A 27,208-nucleotide genomic window follows, 5' to 3' on the forward strand; every position below is an offset into this window, starting at 1 on the left:
GTCCATATGACTTGTGCATTATGTTCCTGGTCTTTTAAAGTCATATGATAGCTTTGTGTGAGGTAAAAATCAAAATTAGGGTAATTATATGAGCTGTTAACTGCTGCCATCAGAAAATGAGCCACTGAGTTGAGAATCGAATCAGTCCAACTTGTCACCTAATCATTCGGATCATTGTTGTGAACTGGTTTATGTCTTAAAAATTGTGTAAGCTAAACCAAATAATCATTAAAACGAATCAAAAGAATCATTTGTTAGTGAATCAGACATGTCTACTTCTCTCATAAATTCTTTTGAACAAGCCAAGGAGTGCTAGGACAGATGTCAAGTCACATGGACAACTTTAACAATGCTTTTATGGTGCTTTTGTGTCCTTTTTGAAGCTCCACAGATCCAGTTCCTATTTATAGGAGTTGCATGGAAAAGAACAACCAGCAAATTATTCAAAATTTCAGCACAAATGTATTGAACAGTTTCCTGTATTTGCATTCAGTTAAATATGGCGTGACCTCTGACTCTAAGGTCTATTGCTTCATTATTTAATATTTTATTTGAATGTTATTTTATTCATGAATGTTGCATGTGTTATGCTTTGATCTGATTTGTTTTGCTCATTTTCTTATTATTTTATGTGTTCTGTGTTTGACAGTGATCTGGTTTTGAGGCGATGCTCCCAAATTGCACGCTGCATGTGCTTTACATCCAGTGGTCCCATTCACCTCATACCAAATGGGTTGAACTCTTAGCTGGCAAAAATGGATCACTTAATGTATTTGGCTGATGCCTGGCACTCAAACACAACTAAATATTGCCGGTGATCCAACAGATGACCCCACAATTGCATGCATTAACAGTGTTGTGTTAAGTCGAGGAGTGGCACTAACCAGTTTGTCGTTGCTGTCCAGGAGAGGCGCGTGCCCCCTCCAGTACCCAGGAAGCCGGGGAAAGGTCCCGTGCTGCTAATGAGAGACCGGTCTTTGGAGGGCTCCCAGCGGTTGGAGGCCCGTAAGCGGCTGTTAGCGGCTAAACGCACTGCTGCCTCTCAGCGCCAGAGCTCTGCCACAGAATGCGCCGACAGCATCGAAATATACATCCCAGAGGCCCAAACACGATTATAAACGCTGAAATCCGGGTGCTCAGAAGCCTAAATAGACACACACACACACACACACACACATCTTCAACCATAACACAATAGCACTGAATGACAAAGGCAGGGTAGCTGTAACATAATCACTCCTCTTTTCTTGTGTAAAGGAGAGTTTCTTCACTGTGGGCTTCTACTGTATGTATTTACGACTTAATTTTACTCTCTTCCTCCATCCTGCCATTTGCGATGTAGCTCCCATGTTAAACTCCCAAAGACTTTTAATATTTCTATTAGACACTCTATATTGTTAAAATAACCAATAATATATATATATACTCATGCCTAAAATACAACATATTATTATGTCTGTTGATATTACTACCCAAATAATGCACACTGCTGAATTTTATTATGTCATTTGTAGTTTTTTGCAGTTACCGTGTAAGAGCCATGTCTTGCGTTCTCAAAGAGGACATAACTTCTAAAAGGGCAACATACCGATCACTTCTGACGATTTTAACGCCAATGTAGCCACAAATTCAGTGTATGTATGTAAATGTGTGTGTCAGGCTTTTAGTGCATGTATTACACTCTCTCACATGTCACCCTGCACCTCTGAGACAGGGCGAGGTTGTTCTGTTTTCAGTATCAGGGGATAGAATGGAAAAACCACCTCTTCTCTTCTTTCTTCTCATATTTTTCAACCTCCCACTCGGTCATCCTCTCCCGTCCTCTCAAACCATCCTATCTCCTTTCCTGTTTACTCCCTATCATCTCCCCTCAGCAGAACCACTGGACATAGATGTCCATCATATCTATCAAGTGTGACACTTTTATCTGTCAGCGCTTAACGTGTTCACGTCATTGACAGAAGCGCTGTCAGAACACGCCACTCTTCACGGCTCTGATTCATTAGCCATTCATAAATTAGCAATGTGTCACGTTATGAAACGTTACACACAGGCAGTCAGGGATTTCATTCAGCATTAAGCCCCGTTTACACTGACAGCGATGAAGTGATGCAAAGTCTTTATTTGTCAAAGATTTCAGTGACATGAACAAGGTGGTGCAATGTGGCCATATCCAATGAATTGCTACTTTATTTCTTTTGGTTGCGACTAAGTCAAAACAATCGCAATTATGAAATAAATATTCACAGTCTATAAAGCCAAAATTGTGACCCACAATTGTGGCTTTGTGGATTGTGAATTTTTATTTCATAATTGTGATTGTTGTGACTTAACGTAGTAATTATAATTTAGGTTAATTGCGACTTTATATCGTTATTATAGCTATTTATCACAATTGCGTTTAACATTCAAACAGTATATAACAAGAGATTTTATTTCTCATAATTATGATGTTACGTAATGTAATTGTGGTTTTAGATGTTAATTGTGATAACATAATCGTGACTGTTTCTCGCAATTGTGTTTTCATGTGTCATAGTCACACAATGTATTACAATTGTGACCATATATCACGATATATTTTATAGGCCTATCTCTTAATTGAGACTTTACTTCATATAATTGCGGTGATAGTTGAATTTTAGGTGATAATTGTGATTTTATATCGTAATTGTGACTTTATTTTTCGCAATTACATTTTTATATCTTTTATATAAGTCGCATTATTAGAATACCTCAGTCGTGATTCTGTATATCACAAGAGATTTTTTTATCATAATTGTGACTTAATATTTTTCCAATTTTAAGTGATAATTTTGAGTTTAAATCGTAATTGTGGTTTTATTACTTTTACTCTCATAATAAATATATCACAGTTGTGACCCTATATATCAGGAGAGATTTTATTTCTCGTAACTGTGGCTGAACGCAATTACAAACTTATGTCAAAAAAATTCAACTTTATTTCTCAATTGCGGCTTTATTTCTCACATCGTGACTATATCTTTATACCTCACAACTATATTTTAACTTTATGGCTTATTTAACTTTAAATAAAATTGCTGTCAATGTGAACGGCCACAACAAGACAGGTCATTTTCTAATTCTATGGCATTAAATAGCTCCGACCACTGTGAAATCTCATTGGTTTATTCTGCTCTTCATAACTAAACATTAAACATCTGATTGGCTGTGATAATGTCATGTCACTCAGCAGTTTCTCCTTCAGTATGGGCAAATTATCTTGGCAGTAAACTCATCACATCGTGCCCTGTTAGGACATTTTGTTGAACTTGGAATAATATTCTTTTTTAAAAAATGCACATTATTTAGCATATTTTGTAAATATATAAATGATGAATTATAAAACTCCTTCCTGACTGCTTACTAATATAGCTCCTCCCTATATTTGTCTAAATGTTTGTATAAATGAATATAAAGTAAAATATCAGTATTTTATAATGGAGTTGTAGAGATTTAAAACCCGAATTAACGCATTTAAACTTGTAGACCATCATTTTCCTCTTTACCATTGCTTATGACTTTCAATAATGCTTAAAGTATCATTTTAAATAATACAACTGCAATGTCACAGCTCGATAAATGTAATACATACACATTTTAGTTAAAAACTCAAATTTTGATGAGTAGTTTATTCATTGTATTTATAATCACAAGCATGATAGGCCAAGTCAGTCAAGTGTGTGTGTGTTTTCCACATCAAGTGCATGTACCCAAGTGCTTCCTAATTGACCTGAAGGCATCTCTCTTTTTTCCAACCGATATGTAGCACAGTTGATACTTTGTAATATAGATCAGCTAATTTCTTTTGTTTTTATTTATACAAAGGTGTATATACCTTCAGCAACCCTGCGGAGACAGTGCAAGTAAACACATGTATCAATGCAGAGCACATAACATCAGTTTATTATTTCTATTTAAGGAAACCTACTTTAACCATTGAATTACACTCTTGTGCTGCTCATGTAATTGATTTGTAAACAGCGCTGCATCATAGTTGCACTGACAGGTTACTCAATACTAGTCAAAACCTAACTGCACTGTCTCATATTTTTCAATAACTGATAATACTAATTTGCACTTGTTAAATATGTTAAATAAACAGAGCTATTTCTTTTTTCTTTCTCAGAATATTTCACTGTGGATAGACACATCACTATAAATATATATATTGATATTAATTTCTCAGCAGCCAATGTGCAGCCATTCTCTTTTTTCATAGACAGTTCGGTTGCATTGGCTTTAGTTTGATCCTGTATGTGTTTATCTTATTAACTAAACTCTTAGTTCCAGTTATTATGCACTAGAACCCTTCTACTGTGGTTAATGTTTGTTTGAAATATTATTGATGTTTAAACGCTCTGCCTTAATTTACGAATATATGATAGTCATGCACAACGTAGCCTCAGGGGAGACTATATAACGTGTGTATGAATGTGCGTGTATGTTTGTGTATGTGTATATCATGAACAGGTCTTATACTGGAGATGTTACAGTACCAATTAAAGCATTCAATATTGATGACAAAATAGCCATTCATATTGATATTTCTGTATCAATGTGTTCAGTAGTATTTCATGGCATTTACAGTCCAAATTTACACCAAAATTAGGAATCATTTTGTCTTGTTTTGGACAATCAGTGATTAACACAAAGGAAATCCATATCATTTTATTTGTAAAAAATTATATAAATAAAATACTGACATGTTTATTGAAATATTAATTGATTACATTTCATTTTTAGTATTTAAAAAGATATTTATGAGACATAGAGAGATATTTTGAGAGACTATATAGCACTTAAGTTTTTGCAGAAAGTGATCACAATCTCATTTTCTTAACTGTTGTCATTCACTGATGTGAAAATATCAGTTTATATCTGGCAACATGATGAGTCCTGACTTTTTTAGGGTTTTATCTCCCAAAATAGAAGATTAGACTGCGTATTGTTGCCAAAATGTGGACTGTGCACCCACCACAATGTTTTGGGAAATGAAGACAGGATATTATGTATTTACTGTTCTAGTAAAAGCATAAACTTGATCAGAATGACTGTGTGTAAATACATGAATGTTCTTCATTGTAAATGTAACCTACATCTAAGGATATCTTACTACTTACATTTTGTATTTATTGTAACAACACTGTTGATGTTATGGCACGTGTGAAATTTTGATCATTAAAACATTACAGATGCTCACAGCAAAAAAACAAAAGTGATTCATTTCCAAATAAATGTTTGTTCTATCCTGAATGAATGAATGAATGCATGTTTTACATGGAAGCCCATTTATACATTTCCTACTTTTTTCCTCATAATTGCAACTTTGTATCTTACAACTGTGACTATATCTTTTGTAAATGTCTTTATTTATCAGTATTGTGACTTTAATGGTCAATGTTGCGACATCTCGCAATTATAAAAGTCCCAAAAATTGCAATTTAATCTCATAATTGAGACATTTATCTCAGAGTTGTAACTTTGTTTGTCATAATTGTCTTTATTTCTCATAACTGCAACTTTATTTCTCCCAATTGAAACCCAGTTATATCTCACAACTGTTTATATTTCTCAAAAACGTTTTGTAAGTGTTGCAACATATCTTAAAATTATGACTCTCACAATTATGACTTTCATGTAATTGCAGATTTTTCACTTATGTGACATCTCACAAGTACAGCTTTATATATCACAGCTGTGATTTTATTTCTCGTATTATATATACCGTGACCGTTTTCTCATAATTTCCATTATTTCAAGTAATTGTAACTTTATTTGACACAATTGCAACTATTTCTCACAGTTCTGACTTTATATCTCACAATTTGGCTTTTTATCTCAGTTGCAACAATTTCACATAACTACATCTTGATTTTTTGTAATTGCAACTTTATTTCCCATTGTTGTGACATCTCACAATGATAAAATCAGCTGTGATTTTATTTCTCATAATAGCTACATAGCTCACAATTGTGACATTGATATATCATATTGTCTTTATTTCTTGTAATTGCAACAAGTTGACTATCACAATTTTAAACTTTTTTTTGTCTTTGTCTCATAATTGTGATATGTAATGGTGACTTGCATATCTTTTTTCTCACAGTTTTGACTTTATATCTCACAATCTTTCTGGTTTTAAACTTCCTATTACCTTTTACATACTTTCCTACTATTAACTAGGCTTCATAGTTTTAAATCACTGCCTGAGGCCTGAGTAGGAGAACAGATCTTCTTTGACTCTTATTAATAGACACCTTCAGGCATCTCCAACAGATGAACCCAGACAACATCTAATGTGTGAGAGACATCAATTCCATCCAAAAGTCTTCAGTATGTAATGTCTTTTTAAATATAGGTGTTCGGTTAATTAACTGCTTTGAGCTGCTAATCACTCTGAGCATTATTTGTCAGATAGACCAATGACCCTTTGAGTTGTTTGTTTGGATCGCGGCCCAGTGAGAAGTCTAAAGTAAAGAACAGCTGTCTAACCGAGTGTGATTGAATATCCAGGACAGACGTGTCCCTACTAATCCGTCTTTATTGTCTGTGCTCAGATACACAAGACCTGCACACTCTCACAGACGCCATTGGCAAGCCATCGTTGACGTCTGGTTTTAGCTACCACTAATTAAATGCGGGATTATGCTAATTGCGTTCTTGTGAAGCTTACACACACAAGAATGTCAGTATGATTTAGCAATAGCCTGTAGGAACTTGCCTTTAATAGGTGTGAGATGTCAAGGCAGGGCAGCAGTGAATCGGTATAGATCACCTCATTTGGATGTACCTGCTCATGCTGCCTTCCGCTTTATGAAAGCAATCCACCTATTCTGTCAGGCAGGCCTTACATGTCATTTTTCAAACACTACTAGAAAGAACTGTCATCTTAAGGCTAAGCTTTCCCATGCTACACTGTAAAAAAAATTCTGTAGTTTTTACAAAATAATTTTGGCAGCTGTGGTTGCCAGAATAATTTTGTAAAAAATACAGAAAAACTGTAAACACATTTACGGCCAAAAACTACGTTTACAAACTTAGAATTTTCTTGTTTACAAACAAGAAAATTTGAATGTAAACCAGTAAATTCAACAATGCACACTGCTATTAAAATATTAAAAAAACATGATTATTTAAACAAAATACTTTCAAATGTGGAGTGTCATGCAGGGAATTCTGGGTATATCAGTTTACAGTTTTTGACTGTAAATTATACATTGATTTGTTATTTTTACTTCTAAAAACTGTCAAATTAACAGCATTTTACTGTAAAATTACATGAAATGTCTGGTTAGATATTTTACAGTTTTTCCCTGTATATAGTACGGGAACTTGCTGTTAACCTATTAACAGTTTTTTTCCGTAGCGTTTTTACAAAATTTTACAGTAAAAATTACACTTATTTTTTACAGTGTACTCTTTGTTTAGAGGTAAAAACAACCTTGAATGTAAGAACCTTACTACGAACACACTTATGGAACAATGTAGTTAAAAATAAGCTGAAGAAAGGAGATGAACGCCCATTTTGTAGAAAACAAAACTTTATTTAAACACCGTGTGACCCCTATTTGCCACATACATTGCACAGTAAGGAGGAGAAGTCACATCATTGGGCATCATGTCACATTGGCTACTGTAAATGCACTGGTCTAAGGTCCCAAAACCTTGAAATCAACATATTTGGTGACATAAAACCATTCTTTCCTTTTATCCTCTGAAAGTGGTCTCAACTTGATAAAACAAAAAAAACAAAAAAACAATACAATTAGTGTTCATTCTTCCAGCTCATTTGTCCAAGGTGTGTGTGTGTGTGTGTTTAGGGCAGGGGTGGGGAGTATGCGGGCACATTCACTGGCCGTTTCTACACTGAGTATTCAGAGGAAATCTCAGACTGTAGTTCTGCTACATCTGAATATCCCTCAAGAGTAATGAAAGGAAAAAAAGAAACATACTAACAGCATCAGAAACTTTACAACAAAAAAGCGATACAAAAAAACTGAACATCTATGAGACACAGAATGACCCGGTGCAGTAGTGATTAGAGTCTGTCGGAGAGAAAACTAGAGTTGATAAGATACTGAGATGACCTGCCATTTTGTGCAAAAAAAAAAAAAACGAGGCAGAATATCAGACGTGTTCGCTAAAAATGAGGCAAAATCCACAATCATTGAGCCGAATCTCTGAAAACGAGAAAAAAAGACTCATGAGGAATGGGAGAAGAGCTTGCCTTCTTGTAAAAATAAGGAAAGACAGGAAGTCGTATTACTGTGTTTGGTTTTGGTCCCCTGTGTACAAAACGAAAAGATACATATTTATTTACATATAAATGGAATACAAAAGAAAGAACTGACTTGCCAAGGCACCTTGAAATGCTTTACATAAAGGAATCCTCATCAATTTGATTTACATTTACCAAAAATAGAAATGATCAGGCCATGCTTGTTTGCTTTCTGTTGCTCAGTCAAGTTTTTTTGAACTCCCTGTGGAGTTCAGTTTTGGGGGGCAAGAAACAAACATCGATGAAGCTTTTTCATTCATCCATCCATCTTTTCTGTCTTCAGGCGAGGAGCTGTTTGGCCTGCAGCTCCATTTCTGCAGCCCTCTTCAGCGCCACGTCAACCAGCAACTGGAAGCCGCTGAAGTCCTGGGTGAGGTCGGGCGGGGTGGGCGGCGGGGTGTTGAACAGGCCTCTCTGGGGGCTGACGTTCCCCTCCCCGCGACACCCGAACAGCCCGGCCGCGTCTGTGAGCGGCAGCTCCGTGGCCCCCTCCACCCCAAGGCGCGTCGACGTGCCGATGCCTTGCGTGGCTGTGGTGATGGTGGTGTGGCAGATGACGGAGGGTCTGGGTAAGACAGGTCCAGGTGAGGGGGGTGTTTTGGGGGACAGGGCCTTTTTGGGGTAACCGTTAGAGGTGGGCGTGTTGCTGGTCGGGTGAGGCGAGCCGGGTACGTAGCTGCTGCGGTCCTCTCCGTTAGCGAGCAGACCGTGTTTTGGGGACTGGGAGTTGTCACTGAGCATCTCGCCGCCCTTGCTGCCCCGTCGCGAGATGGTGAACTGGTTGGGGTCCTTGCCGTCTTTCCGGAGCATCTCGGGAAGGAGTCGTCGCCGGGCGTTTATAAACCAGTTGCACACCTGTGGAGAGAAGAACAGATTATGATACACCACCATACATCACATACAATAATATATTGATATCACAAGACATTTTTTCTCCACCATACTATGTCATACATTTTTATTCTGTTATCAATATTTTGATTTACTTCCATAACATATATTATGTCCTACAATCCAATCATGTATAAGCAGATCATCTAAATAAGCTAAACAAGCTGTCCTACTTTGAAAATGTTTGTTTTGTGGTTTAAAACAGTGAATCAGAACATTTAAAAAAATGTTTTAATTAATTATTATATTAATCATTTTTTAATTATTTTTTAAGTTTAATTATTCTTAATTTAAAAAATAACTTCAATCATGATAAATTAAATAGGTAAAAACTTACAACATTTTATTTGAAAATAAACAAATATTGCTAAGGAAAATTAACCTCACATTCTGTCTAACTTTTACCACTTCTTACACTTTCCAAAGTTCAAAGCCTATAGTCCTAAAAAACACTTTAATTTTGTTTACACACTGTCTCGCTTGAGTTTAAAATGGAAATGTATGATGCTGTATTGAGTTAACATGTGATGGTTCTCTGAATCTATTTTTGTTTTTCCTCTTTTAAAAAGCTGAGCTGGCAGTTGAAATTGGGAAGCTCTCGGCGGTGAGGATTTCTCTCAATCACCTAAGTAACAGTTCAACTTTATCCCTCAAATTGTGCTCTTTGTTGGGCCTAAGGCCTTTAGGCCTTAATCATGCTAATAGTGCTGTATCTTTCATGGCTCTGGTGAGTCTCACCTGAGGGGGCGTTGAGATCTACTCTAATGCAAATCCAACATTTCAGACTACAGAAAACACATGTGAATGCTTGACTTCAGTATGGATCTCCACAAAAGGCCAATTACTACCGTGAGGTAACAGCCGACTGCTAACACCTTTAGTTTATATCAACAATTGAACTCTGTTGGCCTTTTTATTTGATGCAGATTGCGCACCACAGGCAACTGATAATTTACATGAAAGTTTTACTAAAAATACGCACAGATTTAAAATCTAAAATAAACAAATTCATCTAGGACCATCAAATAATTATATAAAAAATAAAAAAATTCTTTATACATGTGTAATCCTTCTTAATGTTGAATTTTATTTTATTTTGTCTATTTTGATGATAAAAGTACTTGTACACACCCAGGCAATACTGTAAATGTTAACAACCCCAATTATATTTCAAACTTTACATTTTCAGACTGGTATATTTAAACTTAGTACACTTGCTACAAAATAAGCAAAGCTGTTTTGCCTTTTACAATTCTATTCTGGCATACATTCCTAATACACACACGTCACAATGCTATAATGAAATAACTTGAGTTCTAACTTTTCTTTCTCAGTATCTAAAAAGCCTGGTTTCAAGATTCAGTCCTCAGTATGGTAATGTTCCTGTATTGTCTTCCAGCGAGTCTCTTCAGAAGAGAAGCCTCTTTGGCTCTCTGGGTAATGGGGCTGTATTGTGTATCCAACGGTCCGCCTGAGCCTGGTAGTCTTCACTATGTTAATGTGTGTGTATTGTGTCTCCCTATTGTTAGTGAGACAGCTGGCTGAGCACAGGGGAAATTCCTGGCCCAGTGTCTGAGCAAGTCTCTCTCTCTTTCTCTCTCCCTCCCTCTCTCTTTCAATGTGGCCACATCTCAGATGACTCAAAACAGTTATTCACTCATCTGTCCACAGGAATTCTCTCCATTGACTGCATTCACAGGAAGTGTTGTTTATATGACGCTAAAACTCAGCGGGAACAGAACGTGTGATCTTAAACACAGTAGCGCTAGCAAAAAGAGCTGACTCTTTCTTTCTTCTGACGCATTTTTTGTGGCTCTCTGCTAGTTATGACATTGAACCTTTCGATTTCCTTCACACGTCAGTTGAACTAGACATTGATGACCGCTAACTGCTCTCCTGTGAAGCATATAAATAGATTACTGATCAACAAAGCAGAAAACTGAAAAATTCCCCTTCGCATTCTTGACGGAAACAAGCACTCGTGAGAAACTTCTAACTTCTAACTTCTAAGCATAACTTCAGAAACTACTTTGGGTCATTCAAACCCTTTTTATTCAGGGTTCCCAAACCTTTTGGCCAATGATTTTCCATGACTTTCAGTCCATTTTTTTAGATGACATCTTTTCATTTATTTTTTATATACAGCGTTTTAGATATAGCATCCACAAATGCAATTTCAAGACATTAAAATACTTCAGAACAAACTAAAACTAGAAAAATCTTCACTATAGAATTTTTCTGTTTTCAGATTTTTCTAGACCTTGAAACAGTGTTGTTTACTGAACTATTAAAAATCGTATTTATTTATTTATTTATTTATGTATACATTTATTTTAATTGAAATAAAGCCTAAAATAAAGTAAAATAAATCTTAAAATAAAATAAAATAAAATTGCTAAAAAAAAATGAAAACAAACCATTAATAAATACTATAAGAGTATATAAATCATAAAAAAAATAACACCGACTGAAAGTTAACACTCCCTGACAATCCAAGTTTTTCATAATCATTGGAACTTTGTATATTCTGACTGGCTGGGTGACATGCAGTTTTTCTTTTGTTTGTTTGGGGTGTTTTTTAGTTTCCTTGGACTGTACTAGGCCACATACAAGCACTTTCTGAAAATGTTCTGTACCTGTAGTGTGGAGAGATGGGTCTGCTTGGACAGCAGGGCTTTTTCCTGCTCTGATGGATAGGCATTGTAGCGGTGTTGGTAGAGCCAGTCCCGGAGTATCTGTACTGACTCTTTGGGCAAGTTTCCTCTCCTCTTCCTCTTCCCTGACACTCCTCCATTTGAAGAGAGGTCAAGAGGCACATCCAAACTGTCCTCGTCCTCTGTCTCACTTCCAGACATCGCCAACACACCTGTAGTCATGAGACGTGAAATATTACCATTTAAAAACTATGAATTTTACAACATTATTCCTTTTATATGTGCACACGAAGGCTCTGAGAACCAGAAAAGGTATGAAGTTAGGTTTTTTGTATTAGCAATGTGTTTGTAATAGTCAATAAGCGTGTTTCAGGGAACGAGTAAGCTGGGAATCAGTGTGTACCCATGTGTGTGAAGGAGGACAAAAGACACCCAGTCAAACATCAACCCCCCAATCCTTGCTGAGGACCCTCCTCCTCCCCCTATCCTACACACACTGTCTCTCCCTCCAAAATGCCAACCGCTGAACGCTACACAACAGCGCCTGGCCGTCTGTATGCATGTATAAGCGTGTGTCTGAGAGAGAGAGTGTGTGTGGCAGCTGATGTGTCACATCCCTGCTGTCAAGCAAAGCCATGTGATTCATGGTTGGAGCGGAGGCGTCACAAAGACTGTAAACGGTGTCAATGTTTCATTGTGCCTTTGTAAATACTGTACGAACGCTCACAAAAACTGGAACAAACTATGGTTAAAGACACTGTTTTGCTTCAAACTCACTTAAAGGGCCAGTTTACCTATTTTCACACTCAAACCTGCATGACTTTTTTTCTATAAAACACAAAAGCTGATGTTAAACTGAAAAATAGTATCATTCACTATTCACTTTAACAGTATGAAAAAGGTGAATCATGACTGACTGTACCTAATGCCTACCATCCCCTTTTGTGGAAGACAGAAAGTCATGCAGGCTTGGAATAACATGAGGGTGAGTAATGATGACAGAGTTGTGATTTTGGGCAAACTATCCTTTTAAATGCTGATCTGACAACTTTTTCCTGCTTATAATTATGACTTGAATATTATTACTTGTTCCTACTTATCATAAACCGGCTAGTTTGTCAATAACACGTTTCACTCAGAGTGCTGATGGGGCTGAGGGGGACTTTCAGCACTCTGTAAGTGAAACAAAACTTTCCCCAACTTCAGCTCGAGCGTGAGGGACTCTTCACGGTCTAAAAACGAAACAAGTGAAATCACATACATATCTAGCTTTAATGTTGTGTGAGAAAACGACTGAACTTGTGAAGATGAAGAGTAATTTTATCATCGGCCTACATGAGGAGGAGGGGGAGGGGAACCTGTTGCAAATCTCAAGACCGAACAAAAGAATGCCGCTTGTGGGACATTTCAAACTCTGTTTTTTCGACTTTTCACAAGATGAAAACTTATGAAATCACGTCAGGTGACAGATGAAAGACTGACACGACTCTCTACACGGTTAGACGCCATAATATTTGAGAAACATTAACTTAATAACAGAGAATAACTCGGGCTCTATTGTGTGCTGTGAGAAACACGAGGTCGGAGGGAATGTGAAAGCGTCGCCTCGAGGAAGCAGCGCGAAATACACAAACTTCACAAAAGGAGGTCAGGAATTATTGTTGCACATTTTAGACCGCTACACAATGTTCAAATGCAGTGAAAGCAAAAAAAGGAGTAGTCGTCAAATTAAAAACGACACTTGGAAAGTTCCCTTCATGTTCCTATAACAAAACTTCAGTCAGTGTTATGAGAAACTCTGAGCGCATGAAATTTTTTTTCCAAACCAAAGGCGTTCAACTATACACGAAGGCATTTTATACCCACTGCACAAAAAAAAACATTAGAAGAGTTACATTTGAGACTATTTGAAGTTATAGTTGTAGACTTCGTGAAACAGCACTTTAAAACATCTCAGATAAATACGACTATTACATAAGCATGTCTGTACAAAATCAAAGCTTTTATGTTGTGAATAAAAAAAACACGCGTGTTAATAACGCGAAACGGCTCGTTGTGACAGCCCGCCAGCACATGGTGACAAAAAGGCTGTTTTGTCTGCAGCGGAAAACAATAGCAGTATGACAGACATTTTCTGTTCAACCATCATCGACAAGTTCTATCCAGTCATTACAATCACCAATAAAAATCTAACATATATCGCCGCTATCACCCATATCGCGAAGATACATACCCTTTTTGGTCTTCATGTCCGTCAAAATTCCCCTTTTCACGTTGGCAACAAGGAGGTCGATTCTTCCTCGCTTTAATCACACACAACTGTATTATTCCAGATTGTTACAAAGTATCGAGCGAAATATGTTTTTTTGTCGAGGAATCGCCGCGGAGCGCGTTTTTCATTTGTCGGAGACGCAACACATTGTCGGGTACCTGGGACAGGCTGCGCGTCTCATTCAGTGTGTTTGATGTGGAAACTGGGTGACAGCTATCTTTGACAGCTGCGTGACTCAACGCGGTTAGATCCTCCCCCTCCGAGGGCAAGAGGGAAAAATCTGACATCAGACATACAAATACAAAAAGGATAAAAAGAGACAGAAAAAGGGCTTTTTTGACAAACCGATCCGAATCTGAAACGTGTGTAGAGAAAGATCCAGCGCGCGGAATGTGTTTGTGGAGACGTGTTTTGGACATTGAAATGGATCTAGTTCCTGCACGTTTCCCTTTAATGACTGCGGCAGAGAGACAGGAAGCTGGTTTATTATGAATGTAGGTTAACATTACCAAGAGGCAGACACATGGCAGGGATATATTTGGGACTGCTTTCATCAGCATACTTCTGTTAGGCGCTCTACTCCAAAACAGTATTTTTAATGGCGCTTTGTTTTTCTGTCACTGAGATGTTTGCATGTTACTCGTGTTTATATGGCAAAAATTGTGTTACTGCAGGATAGTGTTGATGTGTTATCAGGTGCAATGCGGCATTTATTTCAGGTGACAGATGTCCATGATGCTGTTGCAAGAATGCCAATAGGGATTGAATTCGAATGTATTAATTTTGGTTCCCATTTTTCTTAACAATTATAGTTTGATTAATTGATTCTTTTTGAGCGTTGGTGAATACTCTAGGAAATAAATGTGGCTCTTATACGATGACATAATTTCAAATTTAACAGAACAGTAACACATCAAAAACCAGTTAACTACAATTCTTGCAAAACATGTTTACCTCTTACAGAAGCGATCAATGCAACCCAACAGTTGGCCGTATTAATATTAAATAAAAATACGAAATAAACAAAACTTTATTTTTTATATGATACCACTGATTACTACAAAACATAGGCTACTATGTGCATTTAAATTATGTGTAATTTAATCTCGCGAGTTTTGAGTAAGCCTACAAATAACACGGTGAAGGTTTTTTTTTTCGATTTTACGTCACGAAAGTAATAACTTGCTGTCAAGAGAGTGAGTCAGATTTATTCAATACATTGTTTTGATTCACTATAAAGAGTCATTCATTAGATTAATTTGACCAGGGACGTTAAATCTGTGTGAATCACTAAAAAGAGCCGACTCAGAGTCATTAATTCGAAAACCGGACTACACTGGTTGCGCTGTACATGTTTTTAATTCATTAAAAAGAACCGACTCAAAAGAGTCATTTGTCCGGGATTCGGGACTACACTGGCGCTTTAGATTTAGTAGCGGTTGTGCGCTGCTGATTACATAAACACAGTCATAAAATGTGCGCTCAGAGTGTTCTAGGACCTTTAAATAATTCGAACGCCATGAACAAATTTACAAAATGGAACAGGTTCTGATTCTGAATAAGTATTAGTTCTCGGTTCCACAGCAGCTCCATTTGTAAACCGTGCGTTATGCTTTCTGTTGGCGCAGCCCTGCGTGATACCCGTTTGACCGCTGGGATTAAATGGTTGTAAAGCAAGAATCGCTTGTTTCTTCAGCTGTCCTGGTGACGCGTCCCTAATTCAAATCACAGCAGTCTCAGAATTCTTAACGCTGATTATCCCTCTTGCGTATGGAGCCCTACGTTCATCTGTTGTTGTTCCAGTCTGGCGCATAATCCAAAACAGTTAAGATTTTTGCGTCAAATCGTGCTCACATGCACGTTAGTGTATCCATCACTCACATTATTAGATATGTGTCAAAACATATGATTCAGACACAGACCTTCAAAACCAAGCGTGATCTGCTTGTCAAAACACCGAAGCACATGGTGGTAAATGCTTTAGAGAGCTGTATTTGGAGTCTGTGGATGTAGGTCAGGTCGTTGACTTTTCCATGCGAGGCGTGCATGCGTCTGGCTGGCTGGCCTTAATTCTCACTTTACTGCCGATGATAAGAGCACAGGTTATTCTGACTACACACGCGTAAACAATAGCCCATGTTTGCAGCAATCGGATATTATAACACAAATCTTATCATCGCATCGTCCTTGTTAAAGGAAATAATTAAAACTCGGTGAGGTAATGTCTTTATGTTGATTGTCTCTGCAATGGATCTGAGAAAACGTGATGATTCACGATATCTCATAAACCTGAGACAGCTCACTTCAGATTGTGTAACACTCATCGCAGTCAAAAAGGCGTTACTGTTATCTGATAAAGAGAGACCAATAGCTCCCCCTGGCGTTACATCGCGCAACTGCAAACGTTTTGCACAAAAGTGTCGTAGAAGCATTTGCCTGCTACCTATTGGTAAAAACTTCATTTTTCAGATAAAATAAGATACATTAAAAAAATCGATATATTTTGATTCAAAGTGAAGTAAAGAATTCCAAATAAATAAGTCGCGTAACCCTTGTTATTCTGTTCACATATCTATGCATTAAATAAAATAGGCAGTGTATTAAGTGATGTCTTTTGGAAGGTGCAGAACATTTCGAGATGCATGAGATATTTTCCCCTTCAGTAACACAAGCATAAAGGGCCATATCGACTTCCAGTTCAGTTTATGGAGACATGTCAGCACAGTGAAACAGTACACAGTGGAACTATGTATGAGAGTTATGTGGAAGCTATTTAAAACTCATGTCGTTTCAACTGACCTTCAAATATAAAGGTGATCTGCCCAGTGACATCATTTCCTCTGTAATACGAATCATTTTTATACAGACAGACAGACAGACAGACAGACAGACAGATAGATAGATGATAGATAGATATAATCATTTTTATACAGACAGACAGACAGATAGATAGATGATAGATAGATAGATAGATAGATAGATAGATGAACCACTAAAAAACAAATGACAAATTCTCAGAACAGGTGCAGTACTACGGTGTTGAGACTCTCCTTGCAGAATACGATGTCATGAGTCAGAATGTTCAGGAACTCTGGGATTAGTGTGTGTAGCAAAATGTTCACAATTTCTTGAACTCAGTGTCAAATGGAAGTTTAAAATCATATAATGAAAAACAGGAGATGAAGGGTACATCGAAAAAATTATTTGCGTGTCTGTTATGAAAAAATAAACTTATTGGATTGAAGCTTTGGTTTGATGTCGCGCGGACGTGACGCAATTTTCTTAGAAAAGTCTTTAATATGCTTAAGGCGATTCATAGCCAACTCGTCTTGATAAAGTAGAACCAATGAAGTTTTGTGTGAGGCGGGACTTCCTCGCTGTTGAGAAGAAGTGTGGTCCGCAGAGCTGTATGGGAACCCGCGGCCTCTTGGCAAGCTGCACGCATTCCAATCTGGCGACGCCGCCCTGACGCGCGCGCTAGCGTAAACACGGACAGAAGCGAGAGAAACGCCGAGAGTCCCAGTGACACATCACATCTTTCGCATTCCCGCGAGCTGCGGGTCGTCTCCTCGGCTCGGGCGGTGTATCAGAGACCGGGGGGTCCGGTTACCACCAGTGCTCGGGCTAAAATTAGGGTTGCTTTGGGGCTGACGCAAGAAAACTCTGTAGCAGCAGCGAACGAGGATCCATGGAAACGCGCCCTACACATTCACTGCTATTGATGACAGAGAGTATTTTTGGACTGTGTTGTCATCATTGGGTAACAACGAGGCCAAAAACGTATTGTATAAAGGGAGGACGTTGAAAATGCACTTGTACAGCAGCGCGTTAACACACTACCCCGGCTCTTCTCGAAAAGTTTCCGTAACTCTCAACAGTGTCGCCAATAACGCACCAGCGACAAGTTCCAGCTCTTTGGAGGTGGTCGGAAACGCCGTTAACAGAAGCGCCACTGAAGCACACACGGGATATTTATCTCGAGGGGGACAGACTGACGCGAACATGCCTGCGTTTTCATGTTATGAGGCCACCTCGATGAGCCCGGGTTTCTACACTTCTACCGCGGAGATTATCATCACGCGACCGGATGGCGTGGAGAGATCTGTGCCCGTTCACATCGTGAAGGAGTCGCGCACAAACCGTAGACCTCTGGAGACGCACTACAACCGAGTTTCTTACGCAGTCAACGGAGACGATCATCACCACTCTGATTCTGTCTTAGAGTTAGACCCCAGAAAAGACGTTTTTGGGGATGACAACGATGAGATAAGTGAGAAAAATTCAATTCACTATGATAGGTTTTTTGATAATGACAGTTGCAGAGTTTATGAGAGGAGACTCGAGCCATGTTTGCAAAGTGATGCCACACCCTCCAGAACTTTTGGAAGTGTACAAAAACCCTCATCTGATTCATATGAAAGTCTTAAAGACCCAGAAAGGCAGGAAAGTGTTGAAGATGATAATCCAGTCTTCGAGCTGCACATCCTTCAGGAGCACACTGCGACTCCCAACAAAAGCGATGTCGACAACAAGGTTACCCGTTACCTGGCCGAAGTGGAGAAACAGAACAAATACCTCCATGACAGGCAGAAATACCGCTTTCACATCATCCCAGATGGGAACTGCCTGTACCGGGCCGTTTCCAAGGCGGCTTATGGAGACCAGTCAATGCACAAGGAGCTGAGAGAGCAAACCATGCACCACATCGCCGACCACCTGGAGGAGTTCAACCCCATAATTGAAGGTGACGTCGGGGAGTTTCTGATCAACGCGGCGCAGGACAGCGCATGGGCTGGCTATCCGGAGCTGTTGGCCATGAGTCAGATGCTAAACGTGAATATCTACTTGACCACTGGGGGTAGCGTGGAAAGCCCAACGGTATCAACCATGGTGCACTACCTGGGTGAAGAGGACTTGTCTAAACCGGCTGTATGGTTAAGCTGGCTCAGTAACGGTCATTATGATGTGCTGCTGGACAGCTGCCAGCCCAACCCGGAGTATGATGACTGGTGCCGTCACACCCAGGTACAGCGCAAAAGGGACGAGGAGCTGGCCAAGTCCATGGCGGCGTCCCTTTCCAAAATGTACATTGAGCAGAACGGCCTGCACTGAAAGCGATGGACTCAATTGAAGAATGTACCTGGGAATACTGTAACTCATTCTGATGTTTCCAAAAGGATTGCACTTTGATTCCTCAAGTGATTAAATATTGCCTTAATTTATTACATTTCTATCTTTGTGTGTCTTCATTTTTTCCATAAATGTGTTGAAGTGCAGTGCACAAGATGATTTGTGGTGCGATATGTAAAATAAGGACTGGGTCTGAGCGAATTTTTCTTAGCCTTGATTGCATGTTTGTCTACAGAAGTTTAAGTCTTGTATGTATATATTTTTTCCTGTATATAGTTTTGTTATCCATTTTGCAGAACTGTTCATCCACCTGAATGGAATATGTCGCACTTATACAAACATTTCCAGCAGTTCTTGTTACCTGCACTGTTGTGTTATATACTAAACTGATGGTTCTTTTATGTTCAATTGCCTGAAATCTATTTAGCAAATATGTATTTTTGAATAAATTCTTTTGAAACAGTTTTACTTTAGTATCATTGATATACACTATTAAAGTTTTTGTTAATATTTTGAATTGATTTTATATTTTCTGTTTTTCCTTTAATTTTGGTTAGGTTTATTTTGATGTTTTTGTCATTTTTATTCGTTTTTTTTTTCATTAAATTTATATATTTGTTTTAAAATATAAATATTTTTATATATAATAAATATTTCGTTTAAAAATTAAGTACTAAAATAAATAAAATATTTCAGTACTTACATTTTAAACTAAATATTGTCAGAGCAACTAGCTGAAATAAGATATATATATATAATTTCAGTTAATGTTTCGTTTGTTTCAAGAAATTAAATGAAATAAAATGATGTCATCATTTACTTACCCTCATGTTGTTCTAAACCTGTAGATTTAAGATACTTGAGACTTGAACTCGACTTGGATTTGACAAGTTGGACTCGGACAACACTTTGTATGACGATAACTCATCTGTGGAAAACAAAATAAGATATTTTGAAGAATATTTCTGTCTATACAATGAAAGTCGGGGTCCAGTGTTGTTTTGGACCTGTTTGACCATAGTATGTAGACCAAAACAACAACACATTTTTCAAAATATCTTCTATTGTGTTAGAAAAATTTCATACAGGTTTGTAACATGAGGGTAAGTAAATGATAGATTTTTTTAAAATTAACCTTTAACAACATCATAAAGATTTAAACACCAGTTGTATCTAAATATATACTGTAGAGTTTATTACCAATAAGGACAAGGTTGGACATCTGGTTGTAACATCTGTAAAATGTCTTTAAGAAATGTTCTTTATTCCCAGAACGTGGCTTTTACATAAATGTTAACCTTTACAGACACAGCACCCTGTGAAAAAAAAAAACAAATGACATAAACGTGTAGGAATGAGAGGAGAGAGTGATCTCATGTCAGTCAGTCTTGTGAGTGCATGTTCTCATAGACTGCTCTGAAGACTGACCTCAGTGTGGTTATCTCTATTTAAAGTGGCTCCTCTAAGGGGGAGATGGGGGTCTTCGAAGTTCTTTCCTTGAATAGAAGAATCACTCTTTACTGTTGTATATGGGGTGGCACAATCTGGTATTACAACAGATGAAGCTTAGCTATTCATATGACTTTTTGGCAGCAGGCAACACAGAGGCACTATTATAAAATTACTGGGTTCACATCATAATGTTGCCTCATGTGGCCTGCACTTCACAAAATAACTGGTCAAGCCCAAATATTACTGTAATACACTCTTAAAAATAAAGGTGCTTCACGATGCCATAGAAGAATCTTTTTGTCTAAATGGTTCCATAAAGAACCTTTAACATCTGAGGAACCTTTCTTTTTCACAAAAGCTTCTTTGTGGTGAAAATGTTCTTCAGATTATAAAAAGGTAAGAAAGGGATGGTTCTTTAACTTTGACTGAATGGTTCTTTGTGGAACCAAATGTGGTTCTTTTATGGCACTGCTGTGAAGAATATTTTAAGCACCTTTATTTTTAAGAGTGCAGTGACTTTTTAGCACATTTAGTTATTTTACTACATATATCCAGGAGGTTTATTTAGAACAAGATGACCTCCGTGTTTTGTGGTATGTGCAATAATCTGTAAATATCTTACCATGTTCTTTTATATAGACTCCTTTTTTATATAGGAACTCTTTCTTTCTTTTGTTTTCTTTGTAATGTCTTTTTTAAAGACAATTTCAGATGTATTAACCACTTATCCACCAGTGTTATTTTAGTTTCAATTTAGTATATTAGTATCACTGAGATGCTACTAGTTTAATATATATATATATATATTTAGTTTTTCCATTTTAATTAAACCTTTTTTATTCCTTTTTAATTTTGTCCATGTTCTGTTTTTTTATACATCAGGGTAAAGTAGGCCTAAATAAAACTGATAATTGTTGCTTTGGAAACTAGCTGAAATAAAACAACTTTTTAAAATATTTTATTATTGTAACAATATAAAAAGCCTATTAATAACAAAATATTTTATTTTATTAATGAAAAGTTTTTTTTAATGATTTTAGTTTCAGTTATCTATCATAACCCTGTTGTCCACATAAGGTGCGAGTACAGACTTTACCTATGAAAGAATCGCATCTTCCCCTTCTCTAATAGGCAATTTCTGATATATTATCTATATTCAGAGATTTTGATGGTTTCTGTGTCAGACACTAGATGGCAGTATAAGCCAGGGCGCTCTATGATAGAGTAGTGCCTCAGAGATCATGCAGCTTTTTATGCAGACCATAGTGCATCGTTTGGATCATGCGACAGGACACATGAATAAACCTCGAGTCTATGACACATGACACTGTGTATGTGTGAGATGGAGCGTGTTTTCATCATATGATACTGTATAGTTACCAGTAAGTCCAACTAATCAACCCACTGTTTTTAATTCTGCATCCATACTGCAAAAGCTCAAGGACTATGACATTTTCTCAGTTAGCTAAACGTCCATGGTTATTGCTTATATAATATAAGATATAGCTTATTGATTATGTTGATGAAACCACATTGTTTTAAATATGGGGCAAAATATGCATAAATAAGCTTACACCGCAAAATCTCTCTTTCAGAATAATCTGCTTTAAATTGGAATGACGTAAATCTGCAGTCGTGTGGACTTTAAGTTCCTTTCTTATTTATTTATTTACTTTTTGGGCTGAAAACCCCCTCGCTTTCTCACCCTCCCTCTGTCTCTCTCCTCTCTCACGAAGGAGTTTTTGTCCTCTGGCCATACATCCATAGCGCATACACCGACTCAGAGCTCCATGTGTTTTCAGCCAGACGGAAGCGGGAAATAAGCGAAAGTTTTGCGGATTTCTGGCCAGGGTCGAGCAGTCTGGAGAGGTGCAGAAGATGTCAGGACACCGGGTCCAGTTCGCGGATCTTCCTTCTACCAGCGAGCGCAAAGCCAGCCCGAAAATTAGCAGTAAGATTCCGGAGTTTCTGGTTCTTCCGGCTGTGTTTCAAAACCAAGTGTGCTACCTACCTAGTCAGTCTTTTTGGTCATCGGAGGTGCTGAGCGAACATTCAGACACTCATATGATGCCCAAAAAGGCAGTCTAGGTAGGCAGCATACTTGGTTTTGACGCACAGCCTAAGAGTTTTAAGTTTAGAGGAGAGTGGGGTAAGCTGTGCCACTTTTTACTTAAGTTGGTCTCGAGGCAAAAATAAATGCGGTATTTTTAGTTTTAGAATGCTGTGTTATGCGATAAAATTTTGATTTTGTTTTAAAGAGGTCCAGTGGCACAACTTGCCCCATGCCAGGGGTAAGCTGTGTCATGTCAAGGGTAACACTGGGGAATTAGCCTAAACGATTTACAATAAAAATATGAACATATACATTAAATTATGAACATGCGAAAGTCCCATTCCAACGTCTTATTTTATAATTTCTTTGCCTTTTTTTTGTTAATTTTCATAAATCAGGCCAGATAACCTATTCATATTTAACCTTTAATATTAATATTTAAATGTAGTAAACTTTTCTGGATTTGGAGGCGAAGTTTAGTAGCTATTACCTACTATCTATTAGCTGAACCAATAGCACAGCTTAACGTGAAGCATTTGACACGTTAACCCACCAACAACTAAAATTATTTTAAAAATGCATGCTATTTTTGCGGTGTTTGGCTTGTTTGTTGTTTGCTAAATTAAGGGGGCGACACAATTTACCCACTGACACATCTTACTCCACTATTCATTACTGATTTTGATCTTTGCTGATGTACGCTTCCAGTGACAGCAGTGGCTTTCTGCTGAATAAAGCTTATCAGAAAACTTGAACGAGAACAGCTGTTTCATATCTCATCACGGTCTCATAACCTTTAAAACCCTGAGTGAACATTTAAGTCATTCTTGCGTGTGTTGCTACATTTTCTGCTGTTGTAATTTCTGCTCTAATGCAAGGCATTTGTCTGTGACATTATAGCGGAGAGAAACAACCTTGCTGTGTGTGTGTATGTATGAAATGCTATTCTCGGTTAAATGTCATGACTAAAGTAGTACTAGTCAAACAAATGGGATTCCTTTTATAATTTGGAACCAATTCTAAAATATCCTCAGAGAATCTAAAAGAAGATAAACTCAAGTTTTTTACCCAATTTATTTGGTTAATTTCATAGAACTTAAGTTCATCGAGTTCTTATTTGAGTCTTAGCAGATTCCTATTTGATCCCTTTAAACTGGTTCCAAATTATGATAGAGATTTCATTCGAAATCCTGTTCAATCCTTTAGGATTTTGAGAACATTCCTTTCAAACATTACTTTGAAAAGTTACTAGATAGAAATTTAGATTTAGACATCTAATTTATGAGCTTGTGTGTAAAAATGTCAGGAATCGAGGGCATTGCATACATTCAAACTATCCCTTAGTGACCTGAGGAATCTCAGAAAAACTCTTTCACTGTGCTCCGTCTGTTATTTGCTTCATGGCTATTTCTAATCAATAGACTTCTGGACTTGACGAGAGAGTGGAGGTAGTGGAGAAATATATAAAAAGAGCAATATAACAGCCTGAGAGCTGTAATATTAAAAAGTTCTTGCTCATTCTCTCTCTTTGACTTTCTCTCTGGGTGCAAACCAGAAAAAAAAACCCCGCACTCACCCATCTGAGAAGTAGCAGACTATTCAAGACTACTGGAGGACTGCAAGCTCCTCTTAGTGAAATCTAGAGTGTCGCAAGGTTTCACTGTTTGGATCGCTTCCACTGATACACAATCTTAAGGACAGGAAGTGTTTGTCAGGGCTGCAGTGCTGCTCAGATAGAAGAGGCTGTTTGGAAAACACACATCAAGAGAGTGAAGTGGGTCATTGAAGGTTGTGAGCCTTTTAGACACTGAAGAGAACTTTAGACTTAAGTTGTGTCTTAAATTATATATTAAACACTGTGTACTCAACCATCTAGTATTAATAAGTAGCCTACTATATACTATGCACTTGATCATCTCATATGAAATGTAAAATGTTTCTATTGGCTCAAATGGAATGCATTGCTAAAAAAAAACCTTTCATGTTATTATTTATTTATTTTTTTAATTCAAGAGAACGTTTGGTGTTGCTGCTAGCTTTAGCATGGTAGCTAACCTGGGGTGTGTTTCCCAAAAACATTCGCCATCTATGGTTTGCAAGTTTCACCAACATGTTTCCCGAATCCACGGTTCCAGTGAACATCCGCAAACATCATAGAAAAGTTTACAGCAATAATCTGACATTAACTGATTTCAAAATATTTAATTAGCAGAAGTTATCACTCCACCACTTGCTTAACGTCATTAATGACAGTTCTAATCAACGGCATTCGAATGATGGATGTGTGACAAAGTTCTTGTTTTCGGGAAAGAATCATGACTAGCTAGCTAGTTTCTCCAACAATGCATCAAACTACAGTTAAGCAAATAATTACTTTGTTGTTCAGGAAAAGCACCCCTGCAGTATTATGACCTACCTACCTTAATTTCAATGATTCCAACAGACAAAGCACAATGTTTGCTGATGGTAAAGCATTTCACTCAACCCAGCTTTCAGTTTCAGTAATCGTCACGCCCACTACTTTGCAATTTTTTGGGCCTAAAATCCCCTTACTTCCAAAATGTAGGGAAAACAGTGATAAAAAAAAAAAGTTGGTTTGAAATAAAATTTCACTTTATCTATTTTCTAAAGGCATGTTATTGGTCTTATTGTGAACAATTCATTTGAGCACTTTAAGTTTTTTGCTAATTTTTGCTTATAATTCTTAATCAAAGTGTCATTTCAATCTTCCGCCGAATGTGTGCCACATTTCTCCAATTAAAGTCCGCTTAAACCCAGCCCCCTAACAATCAAACTCAAGATTCCATTCAGATCTGCCACCATCAAATCAATAACTAATGCATAGAACCAAGTTCCAACCCTACATTTTTGTTTCACCTGAATGTACAACAAAATACATAAGAAAATACTTCAGTTTCATCTCAACTTTAAGTGCAAATATTGCACTCACTACGTCATATAGCATTTATCAGTGTGAACATATGACACACTGTACTTATACTGCAAAAACAGTGCAGAAGTGTATGAAATGAGACAGACCATTACTTTTTATATAATATTATTGAGCTCAAAAAGCAAAAAAACGAACTATTTTCGCCAGTAATACCATGTTTGGTTCAGTATACTAAAGTCAAAGCTTATAACTTTGAGGAGCAACTGCGATATAAGTTATCAGCATTGTGTCTTACTCAGGTTTCTACTTGTCATGGCTGGTTATGCAGACTCAGAGAGTATTGCTTAATCTGGAAAAAAATTTGAGGATTTAGCTGTCTGGAAATGGGCTGGGATGTCTAACACAAAACTGTCCTTGGTCTCACTCCTTTTTCTGAGAGTTGTTATATCTCTTCGCCTGCGATCAATGAGAGGGTGTGAAAGGAAGAGTATGTGAGATTTATTCACTGTTATTCCAATAATATATCACTTTACCAAGTCTTTTAACACACATGGTGATTGGTTAAAGAAGATGCATCATTCATATCATCTTTAATAAGCTAGAAAAGCACGATTAATAAGAAATCAAAGACAGTTGACGTCAATCAACTCATCAAAACAGTTCACCATGCTTTCGACTTTTTCCAAATGGCTGCTAAATCTATTTTAAGGAGGCGGTTTGTGATTGGCTGATTGGTCGTGACAGATATGCTGGAGGGTTTGAGGATCCTGTTCATGTAAAGCTCTAATTGGATGCAGATGTCACGCATGGCCATATGATGCTCTCTTCAGCGAGGCTTTGAAGTGACTGTGGACTCGAAATACTTGAGGACTGGGTTTAATTTTCTGGCTCATCAGTTAAACCCAATACACAGAGAGAGAGAGAGGTCTTAGAGGAATGCATGGCTGCATGTGTATGTGTGTGAAGGATAGAAATGCAAGCTCAGGTACAGACACACATCCCTGGATGACAGGGCAGAAAATGCTGAATCTCCATGGTGACAGGGCAGTTGACATACCACGTGAGAGCCGACACAGTGTAGAACTGCCAGACCTGACAAATCCCTCCGAGTGGCATTAGCTCAGCACATGTTAGTGTGTATGTGTGTGTGTGTGTGTGTGTGTGTGTGCGTTCTTTGCTATAGTCAATGCATGTCAAACACAGGTGCTGATTAGGACAGAATGAGGGATTGAAAGAGACGAAAGGCAGAAAAAGGAACAGAAATATCAAGGGGTAGAGGGATAAGGCAACATTCAGAACTGTAGAATAGTGCAGATAGAAGTGTTCAGTTTAGTGTCTTTAGTGTCTCAGTTGTTTCTAGTAGACAGCAATAAAAGGGAAGTAAATGCAAAAGGGTCTGGCTGCAGCCTGGCGCTTGCGATCTCAGACGTGCATTCTCAGGCTTGCACTCTCAGACACTTGCACTTCCGCTAGCGACGTCACTTGCAGTCTTTTTTATTTTTTATTTTGTTCTATTTATTTAGTACTTTTTGTTTGAATCTCTCAACATTTTACAACAGTA

At 37.6% G+C, this 27,208-nt stretch overlaps 3 protein-coding genes across 12 annotated transcripts in view; 2 read left to right on the plus strand and 1 right to left on the minus strand.

Moving 5' to 3' along the window:
• The window catches only part of LOC107691417 (disks large-associated protein 1-like), a 141,686-nt gene extending 136,471 nt beyond the window's left edge, over positions 1-5,215 (plus strand). For 8 of the 10 annotated variants that reach the window (XM_016489995.1, XM_016490002.1, XM_016490001.1 and 5 more), the window contains one exon: positions 906-5,215. In XM_016489995.1, coding sequence (XP_016345481.1) covers positions 906-1,118 — 213 coding nt within the window. In that variant the 3' untranslated portion in view covers positions 1,119-5,215. Of the gene's footprint in view, positions 1-649 lie in introns of all 10 variants that reach the window. The other 2 variants (XR_001634537.1, XM_016490003.1) reach the window with 2 other exon arrangements.
• Positions 5,216-7,547: 2,332 nt separating this feature from the next.
• LOC107691418 (homeobox protein TGIF1-like) lies at positions 7,548-14,670 on the minus strand. The gene is made up of 3 exons (XM_016490005.1): positions 14,081-14,670; positions 11,830-12,059; positions 7,548-9,157 (listed from the first exon to the last, which is right to left on the minus strand). Exons 1-3 carry the CDS (start codon positions 14,094-14,096, stop codon positions 8,582-8,584), a joined length of 822 nt encoding a protein of 273 aa, XP_016345491.1. The 5' UTR covers positions 14,097-14,670; the 3' UTR covers positions 7,548-8,581.
• A 2,793-nt stretch (positions 14,671-17,463) lies between these two features.
• Positions 17,464-19,660, plus strand: LOC107691419 (OTU domain-containing protein 1-like). Its single transcript, XM_016490006.1, has one exon. The coding sequence runs from the start codon at positions 17,927-17,929 to the stop codon at positions 19,229-19,231; it is 1,305 nt and encodes a 434-aa protein (XP_016345492.1). The 5' UTR covers positions 17,464-17,926; the 3' UTR covers positions 19,232-19,660.
• Positions 19,661-27,208: the final 7,548 nt, after the last annotated feature.

Source organism: Sinocyclocheilus anshuiensis, unplaced genomic scaffold (genome assembly GCF_001515605.1).
Source record: "Sinocyclocheilus anshuiensis isolate Anshui unplaced genomic scaffold, SAMN03320099.WGS_v1.1 scaffold106, whole genome shotgun sequence".
Classification (NCBI taxonomy): Eukaryota; Metazoa; Chordata; class Actinopteri; order Cypriniformes; family Cyprinidae; genus Sinocyclocheilus; species Sinocyclocheilus anshuiensis.

Bases quoted from the DNA above. Each gene is read 5' to 3' on its own strand.
- LOC107691419 (XM_016490006.1), top strand. From the start codon at position 17,927: ATGCACTTGTACAGCAGCGCGTTAACACACTACCCCGGCTCTTCTCGA.
- LOC107691418 (XM_016490005.1), bottom strand. The intron at 9,158-11,829 runs GTACAGAACATT...TTCTCTCCACAG, and splicing joins CCCATCTCTCCACACTACAG to GTGTGCAACTGGTTTATAAA.